Source organism: Lepisma saccharinum, chromosome 12 (genome assembly GCF_977018435.1).
Source record: "Lepisma saccharinum chromosome 12, izLepSacc3.1, whole genome shotgun sequence".
Classification (NCBI taxonomy): domain Eukaryota; kingdom Metazoa; phylum Arthropoda; class Insecta; order Zygentoma; family Lepismatidae; genus Lepisma; species Lepisma saccharinum.
In genome coordinates this window covers 8,591,021-8,607,827 of record NC_139240.1, presented here as the reverse complement: position 1 = coordinate 8,607,827, position 16,807 = coordinate 8,591,021, and the positions used below count along the sequence as shown (strand labels likewise).

Genomic DNA, 16,807 nt, shown 5'->3' with positions numbered 1-16,807 from the left:
TTACTTGCTACATCCTGCCTGTTCCATCTATACGGCCGAGTTGTACGCCATTCTAAAGGCACTGGACTTTGCAGACGTCAATGGTCTGAAGAAAGTCCTTGTGTGCTGTGATTCGACCAGCGTGTTGCAGTCTCTGGATTCGCCGTATTCCCGGCATCCAGTAGCGCAACGCATATTCAGACGGCTTGTGTCCTTCTCTGCCAGCACAGATGTACACTTCTGTTGGGTCCCTAGCCACGTGGGCATCCAGGGGAACGAAGCAGCTGATGCTGCCGCCAAGTCTGCTGATGCAGACGGCGACGTTCTCGTCCACCTTTTGCCAGCTAGCGACCTGCAGAATGTGTTCCGTTCTCGCCTTCTTGACACTTGGCAGACCGAGTGGGATGTGGAAACGGGAAACAAGCTTCACGCTGTTAAGCCCACCATAGGTGTTTGGCGTTCCTCGTCTCGTCCCTCTCGGCGAGAAGACGTTATTCTTACCCGCCTGCGTATAGGACACAGCCGTCTCACGCATGGTCACCTACTGCAAGGGCTGGACCCTCCGTTGTGTCGTACTTGTAATGTTATTTTAAGCATCCGACACATCCTCCGGCAGACTTTTAACCTTTCCGGCTGTTTGTCATCCCTCTTGGGTGATGACAGCAGTATTTTATCACATGTTTTTAGTTTTTTGCGAAGAGCTGGACTCTTCCACCGTCTGTAAGGAGGTTTTTAGTTTATTCTGACTTTTTAATGTGTTGTGTTTGTCTCGTGCAGGTCTTTTTACAACCTTGCACTTTTAGTTTTTCTTAAGGGGCAATCTACCCCCTTTTTTAAATCTCAGTCAGAATTTTAGATAAGGGGACATTTCCCCGTATACACAGAAGGGTGCCAAATGGCCTCAAGTGCCGACGCACCCATAAATTTTACCTCAATCAATCAATCGTGGACTGAAGACTAACGAGGCTCTGGCGACTGGCCCCATGGCCAGTATAATTTTGTTTGTATTGTCCTGTTGTCCTTATGTGTGCTGAGTGCCCGTTTACAGCCTCAGCTTTTAACAGAAGTCAGAACATTTTAAGATTTTTAATTATGCAACGTTAGAGTTGTTCTTTGTACTGATAAGGGGCTGGCCCCGTATAATGTGACGGGAGCAAAATAGCCTAAGTGCTGACGCTCCCACAATTTTAAAATCAACTCAAATTCAGACCATTGACGTCTGCAAAGTCCAGTGCCTTTAGAATGGCGTACAACTCTGCCGTATAGATGGAACAGGCAGGATGTAGCAAGTAACTGGAACTTTGAGAGTCTAGGACGAAGGCGCAACGAACTGATTCGACTGTCTTGGACCCATCCGTGTAAAACACATTAAAATTGGGGTGCTTCGCACGAAGTTCTAAAAACCGTTGCTGGTATACAACCATTGGTGTTTCTGCTTTTGGAAGGGCAGTCAGAGAAAAAACAATATAAGGTGAAGGAAACTCCCAGGCTGGGAGAGGCGGAATGACTGGAGAGACGCCAGAAAGATCACTGTCAACACCAAGTGCTGGCAGGATCTGGTCTGCACAAACACCAAATGGTCTAGTGACACTAGGGTGAAGTCGATATCTTGCCAGCCTACTGTCGTCTGAGATGGTGTCAAATGAAGGATGTGAAGGCATCGAGCGAAGATGGAGGAAGTAGTTCACTACCAGCCGCTATCTTCGCAGAGACAGCGACGGCTCAGATGCCTCTACATACAAACTGGCGACTGGACTGGTCCGAGAGGCACCAGAGCACACACGTATACCAGCATGGTGGATGGTGTCTAGGATGCGAAGTCTAGATGGGCGGGCAGAAGAATACACAACACATCCATAATCAAGTTTCGACCTGATGAGTGCACGGTACAGGCGAAGCAGTACCGTCCTATCAGCACCCCAGGAACTATGAGATAAAACACGTAAAAGGTTGAGAGAACTCGAAGACAAGAGACCTTTAACTGGCGAAGGTGAGGTAGCCATGTTAATTTCGGGGTGTAAGGGGTGACCTTCCACGTAGGCGCCCAAAAGTCAAACCTCACTTCCACGTACTGCACCCTGGACTAAAGACTAACGAGGCTCTGGCGACTGGCACTATGGCCAGTATAATTGTGTGTGTGTTGTCCTGTTTGTTGTCCTTGTGTGTGCTGAGTGCCCGTTTACGGCCTCAGCTTTTAACAGAAGTCAGAACATTTTAACATTTTTAGTTATGCAACGCTAGAGTTGTTATTTGTAATGATAAGGGGCTGGCCCCCGTATAATGTGACGGGAGCAAAATATCCTAAGTGCTGACGCTCCCAAAATTTTAAATTCAAAATCAAAATGAAAAACCATGTTAATTTCTTATCGAAAATGAGGCCCAGGAAGCGGACCTCATTCACGAAGCACAGGGGAGATTTCCCCATGTACAGGTCAGGATCTACATGACATGTACGCTGAGGACAAAAGTGGACACACACGGATTTCTCGGATGAGAAGGTGAAACCTGTTTGGGAGAACCACTCAACCAAACGGTTTATCGTCAGTTGGAGTTGACGAGAAAACTGACGCGAGATTCCGTGAGCGACAAAAGATCGTGAGGTCGTCTACGTAGAGGAGGCCATGTACAGGGGAAAGAATGATTGCCATAACACTGTTCACTGCGGGACAACGTTCTCTGGTTCGTGAAGATCCGAAAAGGAGTCCCAACACGTACGCGGTAAAAAGCAATCTGATAAAACGTTTTGAATAAAGTACCATATGGCCACGCACGCCCCAAGAATGGAGCTACTTTAGGATGCGAAAGTGCCACGTTGTGTCATAAAGTATGGTGAAGAAAATTTGCACAGAAAAAGAACGCTGTGGTCAAGGGCAAAAACGCACAGAAGTATTTCGTGTGCTGCTTGGTATACAAGGGTGGTATGTGAACATCAATGAACAAACACATTCACACAGAGTCTGCTGGCCTTGCGACAATTTTGGGGCACTTTTTGCATAGATGGAGCAAATATTGAAGGATCAACATCGTGCAAGCATCTGCGGATCCGTTGGATGATGGTTGCAACGGTTCGTGGTTGATAATTATTGGCATACACCATCCGCTTTAAATTTGCCCAGAAATCTTCAATGGGCTGCAGTTGGGAAACATTAGGGAGATTCTGTTCTTTGGATATGTAAGGGATACCTAAGTGCTCCATGGCCGCAAGACTGTGCAGCGTAATGGCAGCTGGCTAAATCTGGCCAAAAAACAACATTGTCCCCACGATGGTATTCATTGATAAACTACTTCACTTTAGGCAAACAGAACTTTAAATACCGGTCAGCGTTGAGTGCAAGGCCAGCCTTGAAAAACTGAGCTTTCGACAGTCATTTCTCACTCATGGCAAGCCATAGCAACACCTTCTGTGGGAATTTGGTTTTGGCAGCAAAATTCACTGGATCGGGCGCGGCAGCAGTTCCAGGATCATAGTAGGTTTTCGGCTGCCACTCATTGCCATTGCCATCTAGGGTGAAATAAGTCTCATCGTCCATGATACAAATCACGTCATTTGTTGCAGTGAACGTTTTAGTCACAAGGGTTCGTAAACGCTGTTTCTGGACAACAACTTGTTGCTCGTCACTTTTGGCATAGTTTTTCGTGTAATGCTTTCTTAACTGTGTTTTTATCACACTGAAACCTACCAAGCTCACGGTAGGATTTTGCCACCTTACCTGCAGTAACACGTCGCCGTTGTTGCAACACTCTCGGTTCATTTAACTTCGACTTCCGTCCACTGCCTGGCTTTCTTTCCACATTGATTCCCTTCTCCAATTGTGACACAATATTATAAACCGTACGACGGGAAAATCCTACACGTTGCAAATGTTTCACAAGCTCTGATTTTCGAACATCACGATTCTCTGTCCAATATTGCACGATCATTTTCCGACGGTCGTCTTCTTTCGGCTCCATACTGACTTGTTTTTACACCAACCTTCTCTTGCTCTTCACACTACATAACTGCTAGACGTACGATCCTACACAGCTCAAATGGTGTGCCAGTGTTCAATATTGCTAGTTCCGCAGGGTTGCAAACTTTGTGCAAATTTTTTTCACCATACGTTATGCCTTTTGGAGGTCAAAGAAAACTGCAACTAAATGTTCCTTGTTAAGGAATGCATCCTGAATATGTGTTTCCAGCTGAACCAGATGGTCCAGTGTGGAACGGTTGGAGCGAAAACCACATTGAAAATTACTTATCAATGAGATTTCCTCCAAAAAACCAGGTGAGATGCTTATTGATCATGCGTTCCATCAACTTGCACACACAGCTAGTTAAGGCAATAGGCCTATAACTTGAGTCTGCGGTGCGTTGTTTACCTGGTTTCAAGATGGGAATAATAATAGCTTCTTTCCAGGAAGTGGGGAAAGAGTCCTCCAACCAAATCCTGTTGAATACCGCCAGAAGGAAATTTCTTGCTCCAATGGGCAGATGACGAAGCATCTCATAGTGGATCTTGTCCACTCCAGGAGCTGTATTCTTAGAATCTCGAAGCGCTTGATCGAACTCCCGTTCAGTGAATGGAGAGTTGTATGGCTCGGTGTTATGACTTCGAAAAACTAGAGGGCGTCGTTCCTGACGGTTCTTCTCACGGCGGAAACGTGGTTCATACTTTTCAGAGCTAGACCCATCAGAAAACTGCGTGGCCAAGATATTATCTATGTCTCCGGAATCGGTGTACAACGTCCCATCGTGCTCCAGAGCGCTCAGAGGAGTAGATGCACCCTCCTGGATGCGACGTACTTTGGTCAAAACGGCTTTCGACGAAGCCTTCTTCGTCAGAGAAGACACGTATTGGACCCAGCACGCCTTCTTACTGGCTCGAATGAGCCGACGGACACGGGCACGCTTAATGCTGAACTGCTCGAGGTTTGCGGCAGTATGGCTCCCTATTAAATCGATCTAGGGCATGATTGCGGTCCTTGATGGCTGCTCTGATGTCCGAAGTTTACCAGCGGACTGGGCGTACCTCGCAGGTCCACTGGCATGTGGAATGGAGGTGCGTGCAGCATCATGCACTCGTTAGACAAAGACATCTAAGGCGTCGATTGGTCGTAAAGTCGACGCAAGATCGCCTTCAAGGTCCACTGCACGCTCGAAGGCATCCCAGTCGGCCCGACTGAGATGGCAGTGAGGGTGTTGTTCAAGTGATTGCTGAAGATGTTCGAAGATAAGAATGAGTGGGAAGTGATCACTCCCACAGAGAGCAGGGTGAAGACTCCAAGATGTGGTAGGAGCAAGGCTGGGACTGCAGAAGGACAAGTCCAACGAAGAGTGTGTGCCTGAGGAAGGACTGAAATATGTGGGAGTCCCATCATTCAGCAACGTTAAAGCTAATGACTCACGGAATTGATCTACAATTTGACCCCGGGGCTCTGTACGAACGGAGCCCCACAAACTATGGTAGGAATTAAAGTCGCCCAAAAGAACTACAGGAGACGGAAGGTGTTCAAATATACAAAGAAGGTCCTCAAGAGAGAATCGCTCCTTCCTTGTGATGTAGACACAGCACACAGATATTGGCTGTGGTAGATGGACCCGCACGACGACCCTCAGGAAGCTTGTCGTTGCGGTAAAGCGTGTATCCGTTCATAATGACTGATTCATTTGGACGAAAATGTGTCTCTTGGAGACATATGGTGGCAGGGTCAAATTCAGATATTAAGATTTGCAGTTCCTCGAGATGAGTACGGAAACCGTTAAGGTTCCATTGGAGACAATAAGCCATAGCTGGAGGTATTATAGTTACCTTTTGAGGCGTACTCTATTTGTAGGCCCTTTCATCTTGATAAATTCTTCATCCGCGGCTTCGTCCTGTATCATGTCCTCGCATAAGGACACAGAGGGCGAAGGGGATGAAGTAGGGGCAGTGGGGGCGGGTGCTTTTAACGCCCGCCGGGCAGCTTTGAGCTGCGCTTTAAGTCTTAGGGTGGTCGATGCCACCCTGACTGGAGAGCTACTGGACTTCAGTAAGTATTCTTTCGTGTCTACCTGCTTGAACTTCTTCTCTGTCGAGCGAGGAGTGGTTGCTGGTTTCCTCGTAGCAGGGTGAGCTACTACGGGAAGCGTTGTTGTTTGGGTTGACACGTCGCTGGTTTGTACACCTTCACTGCGACGGGTAAGAGCAGCTGCAGCAACTGTAGCGAATGGCACAGGTAAAGTGGTGCGTATGCTTTTGCGGAGACGTTGTTTTGCTTCACCAGCAGAGATTTTCTCTGTGACGACCAACCCTCTGATTTTCTTCTCTTGTTGGAAAGAAGGGCAGTGACGATGCGAGACTGGGTGCTCGCCTTGGCAGTTATTGCATTTGGAACCAGAAGAAGAAGGTTCGGTCCCATGTTCAGGCAGACTACACTTACCACAAAGGGCGGTAGTGGCCTTGCAGGAAGGCTGAGTGTGCCCAAAGTGCTGGCATTTGAAACACCGCATCGGGTTAAGGATTTAAGGCCGGACTTTGAGTCTCAAATATCCAGCCCGTACCCTATCTGAGGGAGTGGTCGTTTGAAACGTCAGTATAAGTGAAGCATTTGGTACTAGTTCTCCGGACTTACACGTCTTTATTTGCTGGACTGTGGTCACATTATAGTGAGGTCAAAGATATGGAGATGAATAACGTGATGGAATGGTGAAAACATGAGATATGGATGTGAAGAATGGGTGAAATGAAAATGGCCTCCCTACTAAGCCCCCTCGCCCCGTCAAGGCAGTCCTACATGGAGGGGGCAGAGGGATCAGAGTAAGATTTCACATCTTGTCCTTCAGTCATTGAAACTTATTATGATTATTATAATTAAATTTTTATTTTACCAATCAAAAAATTGAAATTGAATTGAAAGTACATTGGTGTTGTTAACAAGTTCAGACTTCAGTCCACTACTAAGCTGGATTCGCCTAGCATAGACATCTATAAATTGTTTATGAAGAGTACTTTGTCTTTTTGCATTATTTCATGGTGCAGACAACTTCATCTGTTCTACTTCATGGTAAACTTCTGTTCACAGAAAGTGGCACACTCGTTTGAGTTAAAGATCGTGTCTGGCAGTACAGCCGAAGTAAGTGTACAAAAAGCAGCAGTGTTGCTTACTTCCAAACATTTTAACCACATGCGGGGAATTTTGTCTCTCTGACTCAGAGAAAAGGGCTAATGGAAAGATTGCAGCGTAAATATTAATTAACTCGACTGTCCAGGTCTACAATTAAAGTAATGTAAATGAGAAAAATTCGTCAAAAAATTATTAAAAAAACAACTCATTTTTGATGTTCGTGAATTAGTGGTTATCACAATGCGTTAGAATGTAAGGGCGCCGGGTTCGAATTTGGCCCAAGCATGGGTGTTCTTTTTGAGTCTCTCTTTATCATTGCGAGTAGCCGAAAATGGAAGAAAAGCAACACTAAATAACGAAAAGAAACAAAAATGCAATTTGAATAAGCAAGGCGGAAATAGAGCTGTAATAATTCCTAAAAATGATGCAAAAAAAAAAACAAAAAAAAACTTTTTCTTTCGGAAAAAGTGTTATCCTTTTACTGAATGAACATTTTACAGGTTTTATGAGTACGAACACTTAGTTACATTTTCTGTATAATTATTATTATTACTATTAATTATAATTTAATGTGCTCACTTTTTGAAACATTGAACATAAAGACATGTTTGTCTATTTCCTGAAAATTTGACTTCAATAAAAACATAAATTTAAATTAAAATCAAAACTTGAATGTGATTTTCATCATAATTCTCAAAAGTGTCCAGAATTAATGCCACTACTATACTTATAATATCAAGGAACTTTACTTTTCGTAAAGTGGATAATATTCTTTTTGATATTTAACAAATATTCAATTATTTATCTGTTTGACATTACTTGATTTGATTTGATTTTAAAATTTTTGGGTGCGTCAGCACTAAGGCTATTTTGCACCCGTCACACTATACGGGGTCCAGCCCCTTACCGTTACACGTAACAACTCTAACGTTGCTTAATTAAAATCATAAAAGATTAAAATGTTCTGACTGTGGTTAAAAGCTGAGGCTGCAAAGAACACTCAGCACAAATAAGGACAAAACACAGGACAACACAAACAAAATTATACTGGCCATGGGGCCAGTCGCCAGAGCCTCGTTAGTCTTTAGTCCAGGGTGCACTATGTGGAAGTGAGGTTGACTGTTGGGCGCCTACGTGGAAGGTACCCCTTACACCCCTGTTTGACATTACATTCCTTGCCAAGGACCCGACCCTGTGGCCGAGTGGTTAGCACATCTCGCTACGGCGCCAAGGGTCCCGGGTTCGAATCCCGTCGGGCTTGGTTGTTTGTGAATGTCCATTCATCAATTTCATCACTCATCCCCATCTTCGCAAATTAGCCAAGAGACACAAAACGCGAAGTAAAATAAATTATTCAATCAATCAATCAATTCCTTGCCAAGGCAGTGGTTGTTTTTGTACAAATGTTGCCGACCTTAGCTACACGTAAGATAGATACGTAATGAACATATCAGTATCCTTATACAGTCCTTTTATCTATTCATATAGTAAAAATATAATATTAATGTGCATTATTTGAAACTATTGTCTGTAGCCCATATGCTTCAGAGACAAATTATAAACATTGCTGCATTTTTAAAGCGTCACACACGTAGCACATTTGCGTTAATGGTCTTCATGCATTCAGACTACGTCATCACACTTAAAGTTTGAATTGGAATTTAAAACTTTGGGAGCGTCAGCACTTAGGATATTTTGCTCCCGTCACATTATACGGGGGCCAGCTCCTTACCATTACAAATAACAACTCTAACGTTGCATAACTAAAAATCTTAAAATCTTCTGACTTCTGTTAAAAGCTGAGGCTGTAAATGGGCACTCAGCACACACAAGGACAAAAAACAGGACAACACACAAAAAATTATACTGGCCATAGTGTCAGTCGCCAGAGCCTCGTTAGTCTTTAGTCCAGGGTGCACTATGTGGAAGTGAGGTTGACTTTTGGGCGCCTACGTGGAAGGTACCCACACTTAGTTCTTTTTTCATGCGTTATCATACACCACAAAGTACTTCATAATTCTATGAAGTTAGTCCATTATGAATATATTAATCCAAGCTGGAATGTCCCAAAACAATAGTGTATTGTTTTCTTTAAGTGCGAGATATTAGGTAATTTTCACTTTAGTGAATTAACTTTTAAACTCAGAAGTGTTATAGGAAAATTATAAACAGTTAACGAATATCTTGTAGGAAAAACTAGACAAACGAAAACGAACAATGTAAGAAATAAATTCTGAACGTACCTGCGTTATTTTTCCTGCACATTGTAGCTGGCCCATCATTCGTTCATGTCGCAGTTTCTTCGGTTTTTGGTTTTCCTTTACTTCGGACCTTTTCTTCTTTCCAGGACTGCATTTCTGTGCGTGTCCTATATCTTTCGACAGCCTTTTTAGGTCATTCCTAATTTTAGCCAAAATAAATTTTTGTAGCATAAATCTCCGATGAACTGAACATGGCACCGTAAACCATGATTCATTCGTCTTCATTGTTGCCTCTTCCAGAATTTTCATAATTTTGTTTACTATGTTTGTATGATGCCAAATGGCAGGATAATTAGCATCAAAGGAAATATTTTGTGCTCTTACAATACTTATTAAGGACTCCGAAGGTGCATGAAGGTTTCCCAATTCTGCTCCTTCATGAGTTTTGAATGCCTTCCAAAAGATAAGCATTTCGTCGTTGGATTCCATCCTCTTGTTCTCTTTTCTTAGGTAATGTGAACATATTGCATCCAAACTTCTTTATGGTTAGGCCAGCCGCACACCAGATCTGACACGACGAGTCACAATGCGATGCAACATGACTCGCGACATGACGATACGCAACACAACAGGACACAAAGCGACACGACCAGTCACTTTGCTTCCGACAAAACAAAACAAATATTAATTATTCTTATCGGTGTTTTTTTCTGGAAAGAAAGTTTTCGGTATAAGTTAGTTTGTTGTTATTATTTGTTATTGTGTTTATCATAAGACTGCTCTAAATATTGTGGTATATAAATGATCATTAGAAATCGGATTTTAGGTATTTAACCTATTTTTTTCCTTTGCAGGTAAATGAGAAATAAAGGTTACATCAGCGTTTCTTAAAAAAATGCAACAACTGATGACGTTTTATAGTGCCTAAAATAACCTATTTTGCTTGTTAGAACCCATTTTAGGGTTTTGTGCCCAAATCAAACCTTTTCTTAGGCTTTTGTATATTTTTTAAGGTTTTATATTATTGTTACATCACACAGAGGTATTTGTTCTGTTTCGTAACGAAAAAATTCAATGACTAACTTGTTTTGAAACATACTCTACAGAGCAAAATTGCTAATGATACAAGTATTAGTTTTACAACAATTAGTGGATCATTTTGAAAATGATGCATAGAAATGAACATTTGGTTAGAAAATTAGGAACCTAAAAGTACATTTTTAGAACCTAAAAATCCGAGGTCTAATGATCATGCGTACATGTACTCTCACACACACACTTTTTCGTTAAAATAAAATTCTTTTAGTTTCATTCTCATGCGTTTAAGACGACTTGAATGTCATCGTCATTTTTACAGTCAGAAGATTCCGGTGGAATCACTACATCAATTGCCATCACTTGTTGCAGACTTCTTCGGAATGTTTGGGCTGAAGGGTTGCTACAAAATCTTCCCCTTGCACGTACAGCGGAGAAGAGATTTTCCAAAGGATCTTGGTTCAATCGCGAAGTCAGAAGAAAGGGAATATTTTCTGCTTTCTTGTCCTCCCACAACTTGAGTATGCTTTCTAAAGTTATTTTAAGACCAAGGAGGAATCGGTTTGCTTCCAGCGATTTGCCAAGTTGAAATCCACTCCAAAGATTCTCTTAAGAATAACTCAATTCCTGGTTTTTGGGAAGATAATGCACATTTTTGTGGATTTGCACTGAACTTGGTCCAGGAGTTACATGTGTCAAATATGTCGTTCATTTTTTTAGGTAATTCGCTGTATTCAATGCAGATGGCTCCTTCATTTCTCCAACGAAAACAGCTGTAAGCATGACGGAGGACACGCATTGACTAAAAACCGAGTAGCAAGCTTCACGCTCATTTTCTCAAACGGTGCGGGGGTACACATGGCGATTGCTAAGTTTTGCGGCTGCTCTGGTGAGATTCAATTTCTCCACATTATGTAATTCTACTATGCTTTCCCACGATACTGCTTTTTCATCTACAATGAAATCATTGTTTATTAGGCTGTTTCTGATGCTTTTCATAAGATGAGGCATGTCGTATACAATAAAAATCTTTTTGTTCTTTACATTAATTAAAGTGTTGTTACCAGATAACCCAAGTCTTGTGAGGACTTCCCTGTTGGTTGTTCCTTGGTCACATATTATTGTTCTTATTATTAGTCTGGTTTTGGATAATTCTTCTATAACCTCTGTAATTATCGTTGTTAATTGTTGGGCTTTAACAGACCCGCACGATAAAAAGTAGGCTAACGGCAGTTCCCATTTGTAGAGAAGTCCTCGTGCCATAAACACCAAAGCACGAGTTGCTATTTGCCCGGAGCGACCCAATGTCCCACGATCCTGATAGCCCTCTCAGATCATCCTTGGAATCGTAGTCCAACCATTTTTTATGGTTATTTCGTCCATTATAATTGAACATTGTCTCTCATCTTTTGGCATATTTTTCACTTTTAATTTTAGTTTATTCATGATACTTGTAGATATACCAGGTTTTATGTTTATTGAATTTATCCATTTTCTCACTAGAAATACTGGGCAGACTGAAACCTATGTTCAATACTGATATAAATTTGGCGCTTTGTTGTACATTCCCAGTGCAAGCTGCTTTTCGTCTCTCTTCCATTTCGTCCCTTTTTTGTGTAATAGCTGCATTCTGAAAAGTGTCAATGGAAAACCTCCAATATATCTTGCTAATTCCTTTAATATGTATTTTTTTGTTGGACGGAAATCTCTTAGTCTCTTATTTAATTTCGAAATTGCAGATCTTTTGCGTCGTAAGAGAAATGTATGTGCCTGGTTCAATTCTATAAGTCTTTTCTTTCTCGGTGTGCATTCTTCATGTTCTAGATCCATCCATTCACCAGTAATAGAAACAGTAGAATCCTTGTTTAGGTGGTCTTGGTCGGTTGATTCTGGAATGCACACAGTTTCATCTGGGATGCTGTTTACATGTTCATTTGATTTATCATCATTTGAGGGGGGGGGGATTGCAGTCTTCTGTAGGGTGAAATATTGGAACTGCTGTGTGAATGAGCTTGTTTTTTAAACTGTTCATGAATGCCGCATTATGAAAATGATTGGCACAGACAACTTTATATCACAATTTTTCACTGTTGAGTTCGATGAAATCTTCTCTTCCTGTATTCAAGCACCATTCAATACATCTGTGAAGAAAGGGTAATTGTTTAAGATTGGGTCCTTCGTTCATATGGAAAATTCGTGTTTTTTCATTGTACACATTTTATTTTTTATGATATATCAGCATTTTTATTGGCGTGAATTTTGGTAATCGCCTTTGAAACGCCGAATAGGAAAGAGAATATACAAAATACGATAAATTACAGTCGTACCCAAATCTTTCAGTCACCTTTTTGCCAACCCTTTTTACTTTTAAAAAATGTATTACAATTTATGCGGGTAATAACAACTTCTTCTCGCCGAGAGGGACGGGACGAGGAACGCCAAGCACCTATGGTGCGCTTAACAGCGTGAATCTTGTTCCCCGTTTCCTCATCACACACGGCCTGCCAAGTGTCAAGAAGGCAACAACGGAACACATTCCGCAGGTCGGTAGCTGGCAAAAGGTGGACGAGAACGTCGCCATCTGCATCAGCAGACTTGGCGGCAGCATCAGCTGCTTCGTTCCCCTGCATGCCCACGTGGCTAGGAACCCAACAGAAGTGTACATCCGCGCTAGCAGATAAGGACACAAGCTGTCTTAATATGCGTTGCGCTACTGGATGCCGGGAATACGGCGAATGGTGAGAATGGGGGAAGCTGTCTGTAAAAGTTCTCCGGATTTTTTTATGTTGATTCTCTGCACTGCTGTCACATGTTGATCGGATAGCTCTTCAAGGATTTCTTCTTCAGTGCAGTTCAAAAGATCCCAGTGGCGTATAACACCTTTACAACTGTTCAGTTGACTGTGAGGTTCCATCTGAACAGGAAAGTCGCCCAAGGTCGTAAGTTTTGGGAGGAGGTTAGTCTGGCGATCTGTACTTGTCTGAATGAGAGGCTTCCGTTGCGCAGTTTTTTGATGTCAGGGACATCACTTCCAGCGGCATAGTCCACTTGCTTCTTTATAAGGAACGGTGACAGGTCGTTTAGTGATTTAGCTCCATTTCTCTTCCTGTTGGTACATTCGTCGGTACTCTTTCTTTTCTACAATGCTTATTACAAGGTAACGTGGTACTGACGTGACATTCCCTGTCTTCTCCAACAAACTCGTCGGGCTCAAAGGCCTCCGACGGTTTGAGGGTTTCCCCCATTACAAGGTGATTTAGTTTCCATAAACCATAATATTTTTAAGTGGAGGGTCCATAAATTGTCGCCTCGACATGCCCTCTATGCCGAGGAAGGCCTACCCCCAAAAATGAAGGCTACACAAGGACCAAGCCTAAATCCCTGTGGCCATGTTCGCGACTGCACCTACCCCTGCAGCCAACACTGTCCCATCGGCACGTGCAACTAACACCTTGGGATAGAGGATTTTTATGTTGTCTCCTCTAGCAGGACCCTTAGTTATAGGGAGGTGAAAGATATGAAGAATGACATGATGGAATGGTGAAAACGTGAGATATGGATGTGAAGAATGAGTGAAATGATGAGATGAAAATGGCCTCCCTACTAAACCCCCTCGCCCCGTCAGGGCAGTCCTACATGGAGGGGGATAATATAAAGATGACATGATAGCAAGTTATCCACCCACTCCCCTCTATTGCCCAAGGAACAGAAGATGCCTCCTCCCGACCATCGAGAAGCACAGCACAGAAATATGATCCCCTACAGTGAGGTGACCAATGACCCAAAACAAATCATCGATGTGGAACGGAAGTTCGACGCAAGCGACTGTGACAACAAGCAGCACCTCAAAGCCTCCTCCTCCCAAGAATTGAATTTATTTGAATTAAATTTTTTGGGTGCGTTCCTCACAGACGGTGGAAGAGTCCACCTCTCAGAAATGGAAATGGCCACCAACCCCTGAGGAACTCCAACTGCAACAACCAGGAAAGCAGGTAGTATCTGTGGAATCCGGAGAAGACATCGCACAAACTTTGATACCTAGTACACTGTGTACAAATGTAGTTGAAACTGTGACCGTAGTGGCAAAGTGAGTGGAGGTGGGGTACTTGTAGCTACAAAAAAGACAATTTGTTCTTCTTGGAATAGGAATTGATAAAACAGCCAGACTAAATCTTACTAAAGTACTGCTCAACAGGGAGTTTCCTTCTTATATTGGTGTTATGTACCACCCCCCACCCACTTTCCTCCTACCAAATCAACTAAGGCATTACACGACTTACATGGCAAATTTTAGGACTTTCTTGAAGATGATACTAAACGAGGATATAAAATAATACTCTGTGGTGACTTTAATTTACCCGAAATTACAAGTGTGGATGCTGATTTATTAAGTTTTTTTGCCAGTGTGTCACGATCTACAACATTTTATGTCATACCATGTACTTAGAATTTTTTAAAAAAATTTGAATTTGAATTTAAAATTTTGGGTGTGTCAGCACTTAGGCTATTTTGCACCCATCACACTATACAAGGTCCAGCCATTTACCACAACTAAAATAACATAACACTAACGTTGTGTTGTAACTAAAATATTAAAATATTCTGACTTCGGTTAAAAGCTGAAGCTCTAAAGAGGCACTCAGCACACAAAAGGACAAGACACAGGACAACACAAATAATTGTACTGGCCATGGGACCAGTCGCCAGAGCCTCGTTAGTCAGCAATGCAGTCTAGGGTGTACTATGTGGAAGTGAGGTTGACAATTGGGTGTACTACGAGGGTTGGGGCAAAAGTCATTGCAACTATCTTTTTTCTTGCAGGTAACAGCCCGGTTGGAAAATGCGACATATACAGATGAAAGGACGAGGGGGGAACAACATGTGGGGACAGTTAAAACATGCGAACATTTTGCCTCACATATTTATTACGATAGTGTACAGGACAATACTGGTTTGATCGTGCAAGACAAATACATACCTGTTCTACAGTTGACAGAACAAAACTGGGGCTAAAGGCCCTCAAAGAAGTCACCTGCCATGTGCACCACACGCTGCCAACGATGTGGGAGACTCTGAATACCATCTGCGTCACCATTGGCCGCACTATGTGTGAATCGGGTCATCTGTTGTTGCACAGCATTGGCAATGTCGTCTCGTGTCGCAAACCGCCTTCCACGTAGTGGATCCTTAACATTGGGTATGAGATGAAAGACACAGGGCGAAATGTCAGGAGAGTATGGCGGGTGCTCCAATTATTCCTATCCCCAGCGGTGCAGTTGCCGCCATACACACTCTGCTTTATGTGGTCTAGCGTTGTCGTGCAGGATGATTGCACTGTCCAGAAGGTCTGGACGTTTGTCCCGAACGCCACGTCGTACCTGTCGCACGAGGAAGTTTCTGTAGTACTCTGGAACGAAGAGGCACACAATGACACCCCTGACGTCATACGCGACGATCACCATCAATTTAACGGTGGAAGGATTCTGACGGAACTTCTTCGGCCTTGGTGATCCGGCATGTCGTCACTCCGCGGACCGACGTTTGAGTTCTGGTTCGTATGCCCTGGCCCAAAATTCATCGATGGCGATTATTCGTGACAGGAAGTGGTTGCCATTCCGTTGCAAGCGTGCTAGGTGAACGGAGCATGTTGCGTATCGCATCCACCGTTGAATTTCCGTCAGTGCATGTGGTACCCACCACGATGCGATTTTGCGCAGTTGCAGCTCTGTCCGCAATATCCTGTGGATGGTGCATTTCTCGTAGCCACTTGCCCTCTCTAACTCCAGTAGCGTCCATCGTCTGTCTTCCTCCAGGAGCTGCTCGATGACGGCACGTGCCACGTCGGTCCGCACACTGACAGGTCGTCCCGAGCGTTGCTGATCACCGGTTGACACACGTCCTTGATGAAACTTTCGTACCCACCATGCTACTGTCCGGTATGGGAGAGCATTATCCCCAACGGCGTCCACCAATTCGCTGTGACAATCTCTCGCATTCAACCCTCGGCGAACGGCTAGTTTGATGTACGAGCACTGCTCAACACGGGTTACGTCCATCTCGCACTACGCTCGCCACACAACTGATTTCAGAGCGCTCTCTGTGCTACTTCCTGCAATCACAGAGCCATCTGTTGTTGTGCATACACACTATGCCTGCATGGCTTCCACGCGACACATAGCACTTTGTGCTGCGCTCACATATCTTAAAGAAAAAAAAGAGTTGCAATGACTTTTGCCCCAACCCTCGTATGTGGAAGGTCAACCCTTACACCCCCATGTACTTAGAAATGTCAACAGTATCTAAATTTAAAAAATAGACTACTAGAGTGCGCGTTAAATCTCCTGCATATGGCCTTGAACGGCTGAACAGCACCAGCGAATCATAGATGTGCGGCGTTGCCTAGTTCAGAACCTGTTTCACCTCGCTACTAAATCGTGTACCTGGCGCTCGGATATAAATAGATTATTTCAAGTGTCAGTAGTTTAACAGATGGAAAGATAATGCATTTG

The 16,807-nt window shown here is 43.3% G+C and overlaps 1 protein-coding gene across 1 annotated transcript; it reads right to left on the bottom strand.

Annotated features, from left to right (window-relative positions):
* Positions 1–15,820: 15,820 nt before the first annotated feature.
* Positions 15,821–16,354, bottom strand: LOC145996220 (histone-lysine N-methyltransferase SETMAR-like). Its single transcript, XM_083132638.1, has one exon. The coding sequence runs from the start codon at positions 16,352–16,354 to the stop codon at positions 15,821–15,823; it is 534 nt and encodes a 177-aa protein (XP_082988764.1).
* Positions 16,355–16,807: the final 453 nt, after the last annotated feature.

Excerpts from the sequence above, each read along its gene's own strand:
- LOC145996220 (XM_083132638.1), bottom strand. The coding sequence starts at position 16,354 with ATGGACGTAACCCGTGTTGAGCAGTGCTCGTACATCAAACTAGCCGTT.